The sequence below is a fragment of the Ranitomeya variabilis genome, chromosome 4, assembly GCF_051348905.1.
Source record: "Ranitomeya variabilis isolate aRanVar5 chromosome 4, aRanVar5.hap1, whole genome shotgun sequence".
In the NCBI taxonomy this organism is placed as follows: Eukaryota; Metazoa; Chordata; class Amphibia; order Anura; family Dendrobatidae; genus Ranitomeya; species Ranitomeya variabilis.
The window spans coordinates 213,427,007-213,439,633 of record NC_135235.1 but is presented as its reverse complement, the minus strand read 5'-3'; the positions used below and the strand labels follow the sequence as shown (position 1 = coordinate 213,439,633).

Below are 12,627 nucleotides of genomic sequence, written 5' to 3'. Positions count from 1 at the left end.
TAATAATCAGTAAAATAGAAATATACACAAAAATGATACCCACATAGCATATCACACCATCACACCTTGTCTATATACAGTTCTCACAAACAGGGATATTTGGCTTTTCGGCTAAATTTATAGAAAACGTAAAACGTTCACGTTACCATGATATTTTATCAAAAAAGTAGGACTTTTAAGTAGAAGCAAGCAATGGTGATTTCCTCATCTCAAACAATTTATTGAAACTAAAGCCAAGAACAGTGTTGAGTATACCCTCCAAAAATGTTAGTGTATCCACAACTTGTCATGTGGCCTTGAGCATCATTTACAGCTTGACAATGGTGTCTCGTGTTCACAAGGCGAGTTATTGTCTACTGAGGCACGGCATCCCACTCTTCTTGAAGGGCAGCCATCAGGTCATTGAAGTTCTGGGGTATTATTATTATTTATTTTTAGACCACCATTGATTCCATGGTGCTGTACATGAGAGAGGACTACATGCAAAACACAGAAATCACAGTGAACAAACTAATACTGACAGACAAGTACAGAGGGGAGAGGACCCTGCCCATGCGGGCTTACATTCTACATGATAATGGGGAAGGATACCATAGGTCCAGGGGTTGCAGTAGCTCCAATGGTGTTGGGGAGGTGGAAGTGAGGTCATTCCAGGCCGTAAACTATTTCAGAGAGATGGGTTTTCAAGTTCTGCTTGAAATTTCCGAATGTAAGGGTTGATTGGATGTGTTGTGCCACAGAATTCTAAAAGTTGGGGGATACTCGGAAGAAGTCTTCAGGCGATTGGATGAGCAACGTACGAGTGTAGAGGGGAGGTGACCTTGGGAGGACCAGAGATTACATAGTGGGAGATAACAGGAAATTAGTTCAGAGATATATGGAGGAGACAAATTATGGACGGCTTTGGAGGTCAGTGTTAGATTGAAGTGGGTTCATTGGGAATTTGGGAGCCGATGAAGGGATTTGCAGAGGGGAGCAGGAGAGAGGTGGATTAGTCGGGCAGCAGAGTTAAGTACGAACTCGAGAGGTGCGAGAGTATTAGTAGAAAGGCCACAGAGGAGGATATTGCAGTAGTTGAGGTGGGAGATGATTAGGGCATGCCCTATTATTTTAGTAGATTGGGGGTTGAGGAATGGACTGATTCTGAAAACAATGTATGTGTATGTATGATATATATGGTGTGTGTCTCAGGTGACCCGAGCTCTGGTCTCTTGCCTGAGCATGCACACAGAGTAGAGTATGGAATCAATAGAGAGGCATAGGCTTTAAATTGAATCCATACTCTACTCTGTGTATGCACAAAGGCAAGAGCATCACAGTCAAGCGTCTCTTCACTGAGCCAGCATCCAAATGAAAATGACAGAGGGGTGGAGCATCTTCAGCTAATCGGCATCACCTGCAGTGTTCTAGTGATACCTTTTTGGTGGAGAGCAGAGGAGTGACAGGATTCACCTTTGTGCTCCTTTTCGGTTGGATGCTTGCACAACAAAAAAGAGGGGTATGTTTTTTTTGTTGGGGGGGGGGATTTTAGTTATTACTGAGGGCTTGAGTAATATGATTTGTATTAGCTCACTGCGCATTATTAGGGATGCAGAAACGTGCAAAAAGCCAGTGGTTACACCGCTGTTATAAATTATGGTAGTCACTCCTACAAGGAGTAGGAAACATCCCCACCATGACTAGTCACCCACTAATTAGCAGTTATAAAATTATTTTGGCCTGTGCAGCAATCAATGACGGGTTTAATAGTGAGGGTAAAGAGATAACAATAAATACATGGTGGTGGTTTGGGTGGATCTGGGGAACCTGGTTCCATTTAAAAGTCTATTTTTCCCCAGAATCTTCGTCCAGATGAGTAGACATCAGTGTAACATGAGGACAGCTTGAGTCTGATCCTAGTAGGTTAAGTGACCCCATTGAATCAGAACTGGATAAATATGAGGAGCTGGTGTACCTAGAAAGTTTTTGTTGGTGCCAGATCTTATTTTTTGGTCTTGTATTGATGTGGTTCTTATTGGCAGGCTCCTGGAGCTTTGTAGCATGCTTCTAATCTACAGAAATGTGTCCACCGCCGTGTTAGGGTTCAAAATAGGACATCAAACTTTGGCATCCAGACGCAATGTAGTAGTCTTATCCTAGTGTAAAATCCTGTGGTCCAATCCATGAAGTCCCATTAGAGGGGCTTCTTTACGCTCGCTTTTTGTGCTGCTTGTGCCCATACATCCCTATAAACCCTTGTAAGGTTAGATTGTTTTTCTGGTTCGGTTCCAACTGGAAATTATCTTGCAATTCAGATACTTGGGTAAGCCTCCACAGAAGGCAAGTTATTACAAGCAGCAGATAATTTGCATTATTTCCTGTTTTTTTTTCGTAGTCACAGAACAAGACTTGTTCTCTATTCTGTATCATTGGAGATTTGTGCAGAAATAGCTTTCCGTTCAACTGATATAAAGCTACATGCCAGAAAAAAGAGATGATTAGCTAAAAAAAAAAGTGTGAGCGTTGCACATTCAGCTCCAAGTCTCAGTCTTCAGAGTTTCTGTTTTTCAGGAACACAGCTTTGACTCTGACTTGAGTGCACTGTCTGATGGAGTTTAGGGTAGTCTAAATCAACTTGCATGCTGCTGTTCTATCATTTTGCAGTGCTTTACACTACAGTTGTGTGGCTGATCCATATAATTTTTTTTTCTTATAGCACTACATGCTAGTTCTGACTGGCACAGCAGCTCATTTTCGCACCCTGCTGCTCTTCGGCCCTTTTCTATGTTTATCTGGTGTTCCAAGGTGTCGGACCACCATAATAATAAGCCAGTCACAGGAATACGCCCTCAGTCTATCCTCCTGGCTAAGAATTTACAGGCAGGTAGTTGCTAACTGCCTGCCTGTCCTGACCGGCACCGGTCTCTGCCGTCTCAAAGCGTTCACGGACCGCTCCTGCAAGCAATTTTGCGGCTTCCGCTGACTTTTTGTCAACAGAGCAGCTCCTTCTTTTCCACTCTGCTCTGTTGATGGGGCGTCACTGCCGATGGCATGCTGATTGTCAGTCAACTCCCCGATGTCAATCGGCATGACGTCTGCAGTGACTCCCCGTCAAAAGAGCAGAGCGCAAGAGAAGGAGCTGTTCTATTGACTACCGGTGAGATGAAGCTGAGGAATCGGTGGCATAGATCGTCCCCATTCAGAAAGTTCTTAGCCCTATCCACAAAAATAGTAAAAGTTCTAGATAATCCCTTTAATGAGGCATGTCTCAGCACTCTCCATGGTCTTCTGCTTGTTTCTAAAATAGTTTTCTCAGAAATGCTGCAGTAATGCAGCCAGTATCTGATGCATACCACCCATGGCCGGGCTTGGCCCATGAATCTGCAATCAGGTTCCCTTGTAAGCGTCTCCATCTTTTCACTGCTCCATGAATGGTTTCAAAAGCAGAAGTGTTACTAATTTATTATTCTAAATAAACAAAATGCAAAGTGAACAAACAAAAGAAATATAAATCTAATCAATATTTCGTGACCGCCCTTTGTGCCTTCATCAGTTCGGGTACACAGTTTGCACACAGTTTTTTGTATGGGAAGTTGTCCCAAATGTCTTGGAAAAGTAACCACGGATCATCTTCTGTGTATGAGGCTTGTGCAGATCTTTTTCTCCCTTCATGTGATCCCAGACAGACTAGATGATGTTGAGATCAGGGCTCTGTGGGGCCTGATCATCGTTTCCAGGACACCTTGTTCTTCTTTACACCGAAAATAGTTCTTAATTATATTGGTTGGATGTTTGAGATCATTTTCTGGCTGCAGAATAAATTTAGAGCCAATTAGACGCCTCCCTGATGGTATTACAAGATGAATAAGTATCTGCCTGTATTTGTACCAAGAAATGGGCAACCTTAAGGACTGTAGATGCAGTGGTCTACCAAGGAAAATTAGTGCAGCAGATGAAAGACACATCTTGATTACTTTCCTTCAAGTTAGGAACATGTCCAGCAGTGCCATCATGTCAGAACCGGTGGCAACTGGCAGGACCAGCTCCACCAATCTACTGTTTGGAGTAGCCTGAAAGAGGTTTGCTTCATGGCAGAAATGTGGTCAAACCTTTGACATGGAAACAAGGCCAATTGACTCAAGTATGCATGAAAACAGTAAGTGAGGTGGAGAAAAATGGAAGCAGGAGCACTGAACTGATAGTTAAAATGTGAAATATTTGGCTGTAACAAAAAGCAGTTTGCCACTGAAGGGCTAATGAAGGTCTACAGGAACAGGGAAGTACAGATCATTGCTACATTTCAGCAAATGGAGTTGGGAATTTGGTCAAGATTAGTGGTGTCCTCAATGCTGAGAAATACAGTTAGATACTTATGCATTGTGTAAAATACCATCAGGAAGGCGTCTTATAGGTTCCAAATTTATTTTGCAGCTGGTCAACAACCCTAAACATCCAGCAAATGTCATTGAGAGTGATCTTCAGCGTAAATAAGAACAAGGAGCCCTAGAAGTGATGATACGGCCCGAAGAACGCCGATCTCAGCATTACCTAGTCTGTCTGGGACTACATGAAGAGGCAGAAGGATACACAGAAGATCTGGGGTCAATTCTCCAAGATGTTTGGAACAACCTCCTTCCGCGTTCCTTCAAAAACTGTACAAGCGCGTAGAAGTATTGATGAAGGCAAAGGGCGGTCACCAAATATTGCCGGGATTTAGATTTTTCTTTTGTTCGATCACTTTGTATCTTGTTAATAGATAAATCGCCTCCTATATGTTATAATTACCGTAAACTTTTATGGTTATATACTTTATAGCGGTCAACGGAACATTTTTTTAGCCGTCAGCCATGTCTACCAATTCCCACGTCTACTTTTACATATTGCTCCGCTTAACTTTCTTTTTTCTGTACAGCTTATCAAAAAAATGACGTAAAGACAATATTTTTTACAGAATTATTGGGAAATCATGATAAACCTTTGATTATATCGGTGATGCTACATGTCTACAGCTCATACAATGAAAATAATCTGTGTACGTTCTTCAACTTCAAAAAATTGCCCCATTTGTGCAGACTGTCCTCGAATATCTGGATGGTTGTCAACCCAGCTTGGGTCCCCCTGACATTGGTGATTTGTCTAATGTGTATGGCCAGCTTTGGGTTGTAGATGGCAGACCTGTTGTCAATCTTGTCTCCATTAATTCCTTTGTATTTTGCAGTGTTTGTGGCAACATGGATGCATTCAATCTTCGGAATTAAAATAGATGTTTATCCATCGTCGCCTCTCGTAAACGATACTGTTATCCTGAAAGTGACCGAAATAAATGACACTTTCCTGTTATTAAGTTGGTACAAAGGGCAGAACACAAATTTGGACGAACTGATCATATGGCTCAATTCAAATAAGGAGAGAAGAAACGGAAGCCAGATCTTTAAGGAAGCTGACATTTTTCCTAATGGATCATTGCAGATCAAAAATGCCCAGAAGGACCATAGTGGTTTTTACACAGTGAGCGTGCAAGCAACTACTGGTCTGTCACATGAGACCACGTCCTTGACGATAAATGGTAAGTGGACTTTATCGTGTATCCAAACTTGATGTGTAATGCAGACCCACAGCACTCTGGTGGACAGTCCTTGATGTGAATGTGTCACCAATTTTTATTTTTAATGTTTTGAATTTCTGTTGAAAATTATTTCTAAGTGTAAAAATTCGAAAGTTATAATTTTTTTTTTATATATATAATTTTTCCAACTTGGAGATCGGCACTTTCACACCGCAAAAACGGCAGCCCCAGGACTTAAGAGACTAGGGCCGTACACCGACGGCAAACTCCTATTCTTTGGCTGCATCAGCGGGGAACTCTACACATACCCTGGGCTTCTAACTGGAGCTCAGTGCCATTTTATTGTAGCCCTGCACAGATGGTTGAGCTATAATTTCCCTCTGCCACCTATACTCACTGTGATCTGAGTGGTGCCGTCATGTCATTGCGGCCTCAGATCACAGTAATTACCGGTAAGCACAGATATGGGTGCTCTGTCTGCAGCGGTGATGTCACTAGTGACATGTGCTCGCCGCTGGATGAAGTCTCCACTGCAGCACTTGTACCCAAGTTTGTGCTGACTGGTCATTACTATGATTTGGGCGCTGCAGTCATAATGACATGACTGCTCCCCTATTTTTCATATTATATACCATAAAAAATGATCTATTTTTTCGAGGGATTTCACATTCCCTTTTGAATATGTATTCTGTGAAACATACAGTATACTGTCAATTTCTCCCAACATTTCAATTCACATGAAGATCTTTCAATAAAAGTGGAATAAGTGATCTAAAAGGCGTTCTAAGAAATCAGATAGAGCCCTTGTGCTTATTAAAGCTAACGGGCGTACCGTAGTTATCATGAAATTATATGGGGAAGGAAAGTTGCCCACAAACATGGTGCACCCTCTACCATACAATGAGGAACTTTACCCCATAAGCCTTATTTAATTGTTGACTGAACACACACAAACACAAGAAAGTTCGAGATGACCAATTTTTAATTTGTTCTTTATGAGGAGAACGGCATCTCTGCCTGGTTGAATCCCAACCCTTGATCCTTTTTTCTTCACTTGACATAGTTTGTCTAGGAAGAGTGAGGAGGAGCCCCCGTGTGCGTTACATACAGGTCCCACCAATGGCTCCCATCCCACATCTATACCGAAAGATGGATCACTTTTATTGCTGCAGTAATCGTTGGAGAGTATGTGATTTTCTTAATATCCATTTAACCTGTTAACCCAGATTTCCACACCCTGCTTATCTCTCCATCAGCCACCTAGTTGTCTTATTGTGACCTCCACTGGCTGTATTCATTTTCCTACGGCCATCTTCGTAAGGAACATTCTCGAACCACTCACGAAACATCAAATCCTTGAACATCCTTCTGACTTTCTGCTGCCACAAGAATAACCGTTTATAACCTCTTCTGGACAACTTGACCTGACACTCTAAAATAGAAAAATGTATAAATCTCTTTACACTGAACCTCACAAGGAATCCTTTACTTTTTTGAGCCCAAATTCTGTAATGGGCTCAAGTGTGGCGCTACTAGAGATGATCAACAAGATCAGCAGGACCCTAATACAACGACCACTTCAATAGTCCATGGCCACTAATCGGAGCTCAGCGAACCTCCTCATCCTAGCTGCGGGAACGACATCTTATTTGTAGGTCCGATATGACAACTTCTTAGCAGCAGGATGCACACATGGCTCCGCACTGGACCTAAAATCAGTAGAGATGCCAGCAGGTGGAGGAGGAAGTTTGCAGGGTTTTGGTTGGCGACTGCGAGGGTCCTGCAAAATTTCGTGCAACATTGGGCGCCATTGTATGCTTACACATTATTGCCACATAGAAAAAAAATGTGTATACCCACTTTCCACCCCATTACCTAACAAACTTTTTGGATAAATTAGTCGAGGAGAGGTTTACGAAAGGATCTAACTTGGGGCTAAGCCATGATGAGAATCGTTAGGGATTATGTATACTTCACACTTTGCCCTATCAAGTATTTATGGACTTTCCCAGCCGCTACCCTGGTAGTATTCAGCAGCAATGGCCAATACACAAACAATGTGGATTTTTAGAATAATGTCACTGTACAGTCGTAAGCAAGGATCAGGTCGAGATCAGGATGGGCAGGAGAACAAAAGTCGAGAAATCAAGCCTTGCAAAACTAGTGGGCAAAAACAAACACACAGTAGAAGATTATGAACCAAATGGAACTTTTCCTCAGACCTCAGTTGGTTTCGAAGTGAAACAAAGGTCAAGGTGAATGAAGCTGGGCTAGAGAAAGACCCTTGGCTCACACCGGCCACCTGAGATTCTGGGAGCCTGAATATGCGTGTGACCTGCAGCTAGAGCCAGTAGAGCGCAGCAGCAGAAAGCAGAACTCCTGTTACGCTACACGCAAGCAAAATATTTTGTTTTACAATTCCAGTTTGTTTTCTTGAACACTTTACCATTCCTCGCATGAGTGGCAATTTCGTACAAAAAAATCCAAACTGATGGCATACCGGATCTATGCCCTATAGAAGACGGCACTCTCGGCATTTGCGAATGTGAACTATTCTGTTGCTAATATGTTATAGAGTTTTTTTGCGAGCGGTGTTGTAGTCTGTGTGATACTTTTACTAATGTGTTTATTCACATCTTTTTACAGAGAAAGTAGAAACTACTCCGGGTGAGTGTTTTTCCACTTACGGGGTAATCACAGACCATATAGGTGTCTGTTTAAATCCATACTGTAGTTGCTCATTTTTTTTTGCATTTGCCCATCTTTATTTGCTTGTGCCATATAGTATCATCTCATTTAGAGCACCCACACTATTCTTTAACACTTTTCATGGCTCTTAGGGAAGTTTTGCGGTTCCCCTTGCGAAGATCTAGTGTATAGGAAGCCACACAGAATGCTTTTTGGCACAGTGGGTTTTCTATAGATGGAACAAAATTGCCTTCCTAGTGCCCCCTAAAGGTATACACCCTGTAAGTGAACATTCAACATATTAAAGAGCCTTGAAAAATGCTATGTCAACTCGACCAAATATACTCACCCTACAGTGGGCCAGAAAAATACAACCTTTTTTCACTTGTGTGGTTTGTACAAGATGCTCTTATAGGGCCCATTCATCATAAATAGAGATGGGCAGACACCTGGATGTTCGAGTCTGTCGGATTCGGCCAAACACTTACAAAAAGTTCTGGTACCCGAGCCCGAACCCCATTCCCTTGAATGGCGGGCCCGAACATCCAGTGTTTGCCACACTGTCATGTGCATGACAGTGTGGCAAACACTGCTTCTGATCAGTGGTATAATAATCACTGCCGGTCAGAGCCGCAGTTCTCACGCTGTCAAAAGACAGCGTGAGCACGCAGCTGTGTTCGGAAGTATAAAGTTTACCTCTGGTCACTGGTGTCAGCTGATGGGACTACTGCTCACATCAGCCAACGCCTGCTGCCACTAATAAGTGATAGCAGGAGCGGATGATGGGAATATTTATCAGCCGATTCCTGCGCTGTAAATAAATAATAAAAAAAATGGCTTGGGTTCCCTTGTATTTTTGTTATTCTGCCAGGCAGAACTCACAGCTGGGGCTGCAACTCTCCGCTGTCAGCGTTAGCAAGGCTGGTTATCAAGAATAGAGGGGTCGCCACACTTATTTTTTAATTATTTAAATAGATAATTAAAAAAAAAAACGTGTGGGGTCTTCCCATTTTTGGCAACCAGCCTTGCTAAAGCAGACAGCTGGGGGCCGGTATTCTCAGGCTGTTAAGGGGCCATGGATATTGACCTCCCCCAGCCTAAAAATAGCAGCCTGCAACCGGCCAGAAAATGTGCATCTATTAGATGCGCCAATCCTGGCGCTTTACTCAGCTCTTCCCACTTGCCCTGTAGTGGCGGCAAGTGGGGTTGATGTCACTTTTGTATTGTCCGGTGACATCAAGCCCACTGGTTAGTAATGGAGAGGCATCTATTAGACACCTATTCATTACTAATCCTATAGTTATAAGGTAAATAAAGACACAGCAGAATAAAGTCCTTTATTAGAAATAAAACAAAACACAGTTTTACTTTTTTATTTAAAAATAATAAACACAGTTATACTCGTCTAACGTCTAATTCCACTGAATCCCTCGTCTCCTGTAATAAAACAAAACTAAAAAAGAACAATATCCCTCACCTGTCCAACGTTCTGTCCCACGCCGTAATCCAAGTCTGGGGGATAAACAACTTTCAACCTGGACGATGCCAAGATGGTGTTCGGTACGGACGATGAGCTTTACTGTTCGGGTTCTTCCATCTCTAATCATAAAGTGTTGAAAAACTGGCTTTGATGCCCAATCGGAGCTCAGCTTTCTGTTACGCCGCTGCCGCCTTATACTCACCTGTCTTCGGCGTCTCGGCACGCCTCCTCTCCTGCGGCGTCCTCATCGCTGTGCTCGCTCCCAGCTTCTGTTGCTCGTCGGGTGCGCGCGCACGCCAGATTCCGCACTGCGCGCGCGCACCTCTAACCTTCCTGGCGGCACTCCTTCTCTCCTCTCTCTCTTCTTGGAGGATCTTCACCCGGAAGTGCCTTGCTGCGTTGGTATGTAAGCAGCTTCCGTCCGCCTCTCAGTGCCTGAAGATCACTTGTGTTATGCTTGTGCTCTTGGCCTCTCCTCAGTGCTCTTTTCCTGCCGTCCCTGTGTTACCAGTCCTCCTGCCGTCCCTGTTTTACCAGTCCTCCTGCCGTCCCCGTGTTATCTGTCCTCCTGCCATCCTTGTGCTATCAGTCCTCCTGCGTCCCTGTGTTACCAGTCTTCCTGCTTTCCCGGTACTATCAGTCCAGTATCACCACAGTCTTGTGTTTCACCCGCTGCCGTCAGTCTGGTTCCTCTTTTGTTTCCTCCGGTCTCACGTAACCTTTTGCTTGTTCTATATTTCTTCCCCAGCTTCCGTGGTGATAGTCCCTCACGGGCCTGCCCCTAACTCTCCCTGTATAGGGGGCGGTCCACCTGGTCAGCTCGTCCGTGGGGGGATCGTCATCACGGTCCAGTGGGTCCACTTTCCATCTTTTCCCTAGTAAACCTCACACTTTCATTTTTATTGGATGGTGTCAATGCTTCCCTGCCAGTTGGGCGACAGCCTTTGCAGAGGGCACCAGTGTTGCATGATTGTGTCTAGCATACCGTAATACACACATGCTCATTCATGTAAACGCACGTTTGTTCCTCCGGTTTACTTCTGGACTCTCCCGTACCAGTAACAAGCATGCATTGTTTGGTTTGGAAGTGATGTAATATGGATGATGCACAAAAAAAATAGACCACTAAGTCTTTGGACACCAATTGTGGTTGCAAATGTCCAGGAGACGAGTCTGAAAAGTTGGAGGAAATCGACTTGACAATTATCCCAGCAGACACGTCAACGGAACAACATGTTCCATTATAATAAAATCTCTACGCCTGAAGCCACTGATTCACATTTTTGCAAGAGTTAAAAAAGTGGGATAAACAGTGGTGCATTGCCTACATTTACTAGATTTAGAGAGCCATGTGGTCCTGTTCCAGTGCATCACGTCCATTGAAGTGAGGGTGCATGTAAGTGGATTGTTGGAATTTGCTTGCACACAGAATATTCCCACGCATGGCACCAACATTCATCTCATGATTTCCCCAAACAATGTCATTTGCTACATGAATTATGAGTCCATATGGGATTTTTTTTTTAGCAAGATAACCAGTCGCAGACTTGAGCATTGTTTCTATCAGCATAGATTCTCACTATAGAAGGAATCGTTAATTCCAAGGGAAAATAATTTCTCACTAGCCAACACCCACCTATCCCTTGATGTAATTTGCACACCCTTCTAGAAACATTCCATCAGCCCCAAGTCATCTTATTGTGGCCTCCATATTCTCTGGTTTCCCCAATGTTGCCATTTTCCTAATGAAAGTTCCCATATGCAACATTAAATTCTTTCTTCCCTCGCACTTTCTTTTTAGACTTGATTCCAGTTAGAATACAAGTATTCACATCATCTTGGACATTCGCAGTTTATACACACAGCTTCAAAAAGGCAAACTCCAGCACACAAAAATGATAAAGTCATATATTTATTAGGAATTCCAAATAACATTCCAATGACGGGTTTCCGTCTGTAGGCACCGCATACGTAAGAAAAATTTACAGCAAACTTGTAATAATATTCATCACTTCACAGGCAATTATTTCAACGTTTCGGCTAATTAGCCTTTTTCAAGTAAACCTGTATATGTATCAGTGACGGGGGTCCGGTGGCACAAGTCCGTAATGCGGACCTACAGACGGAAACCCGTCATTGGAATGTTATTTGGAATTCCTAATAAATATATGACTTTATCATTTTCATCATTTTTGTGTGCTGGAGTTTGCCTTTTTGATGTTCAATTTTTTTCTCCTGAGCACCATATTGAATAGTGAGCACCCCATTTTCTAAATAATATACACACAGCTTAACCCAAGATGCTAAAACTGAGAACCAACAATGTATAGATCTTCTTAACCCAATCATCCCAATATTGTGGAACAATTATACTTACAGTTGACTGGTACTGCAATGGGATCAAAACTCACCCCATACTGAGTTTCTTGGATTAACAATGGCTGCCGCGCAAAAGATCCAGGCCAGTGCTAATCAACAGTGCAACATATCAACGTACCATGTGCAACTATGCAAGAGATAAGTGAAGAAGATTAAGGTGTATCATATTGTAATTAGCTACTGGATTTGATCATTGCACTCCATACAATGCACCATAAACAATGAAACTCTATTCCATATAACTTGGTGTGTTTCCTTACAAATCTGTAGTGCTGGCATAACGTTTACACAGTTGCACGAACAACCACTGCATGATCAGTACATGGATTGATGGAAGAATAGAAATACTAGAGGTGCTGTGTAAACTGTTAAAGGGGTTGTCCAGTACTTTTATATTGATTGCCTATTCTTAGAATTGGTCTTCAATATCACATCGGTGGGGGTGATACACACTTGCACCTCCACTATAAGCTGGTGCCGGTGGTGACCAGATGTTATCAGATGAAGAGCTACACGGCACATCTCCGTCAACAGA

General features: G+C 42.9%; 1 protein-coding gene across 9 annotated transcripts in view; it reads left to right on the top strand.

The window, feature by feature from the left end:
* Window positions 1-12,627, top strand: part of LOC143770334 (cell adhesion molecule CEACAM19-like) — a 35,016-nt gene that overhangs the window by 3,999 nt on the left and 18,390 nt on the right. For 4 of the 9 annotated variants that reach the window (XR_013214601.1, XR_013214602.1, XM_077259854.1 and 1 more), the window contains exons 2-4: window positions 4,411-4,580; window positions 5,198-5,545; window positions 8,192-8,212. Coding sequence is in view for 5 of the 9 variants with exons in the window: in XM_077259854.1 (XP_077115969.1) it covers window positions 4,547-4,580; window positions 5,198-5,545; window positions 8,192-8,212 (403 nt within the window). In the remaining 4 variants the exon portion in view is untranslated. The remainder of the gene's footprint in view (window positions 1-4,410; window positions 4,581-5,197; window positions 5,546-8,191; window positions 8,213-12,627) is intronic. The other 5 variants (XR_013214603.1, XM_077259858.1, XR_013214604.1 and 2 more) reach the window with 3 other exon arrangements.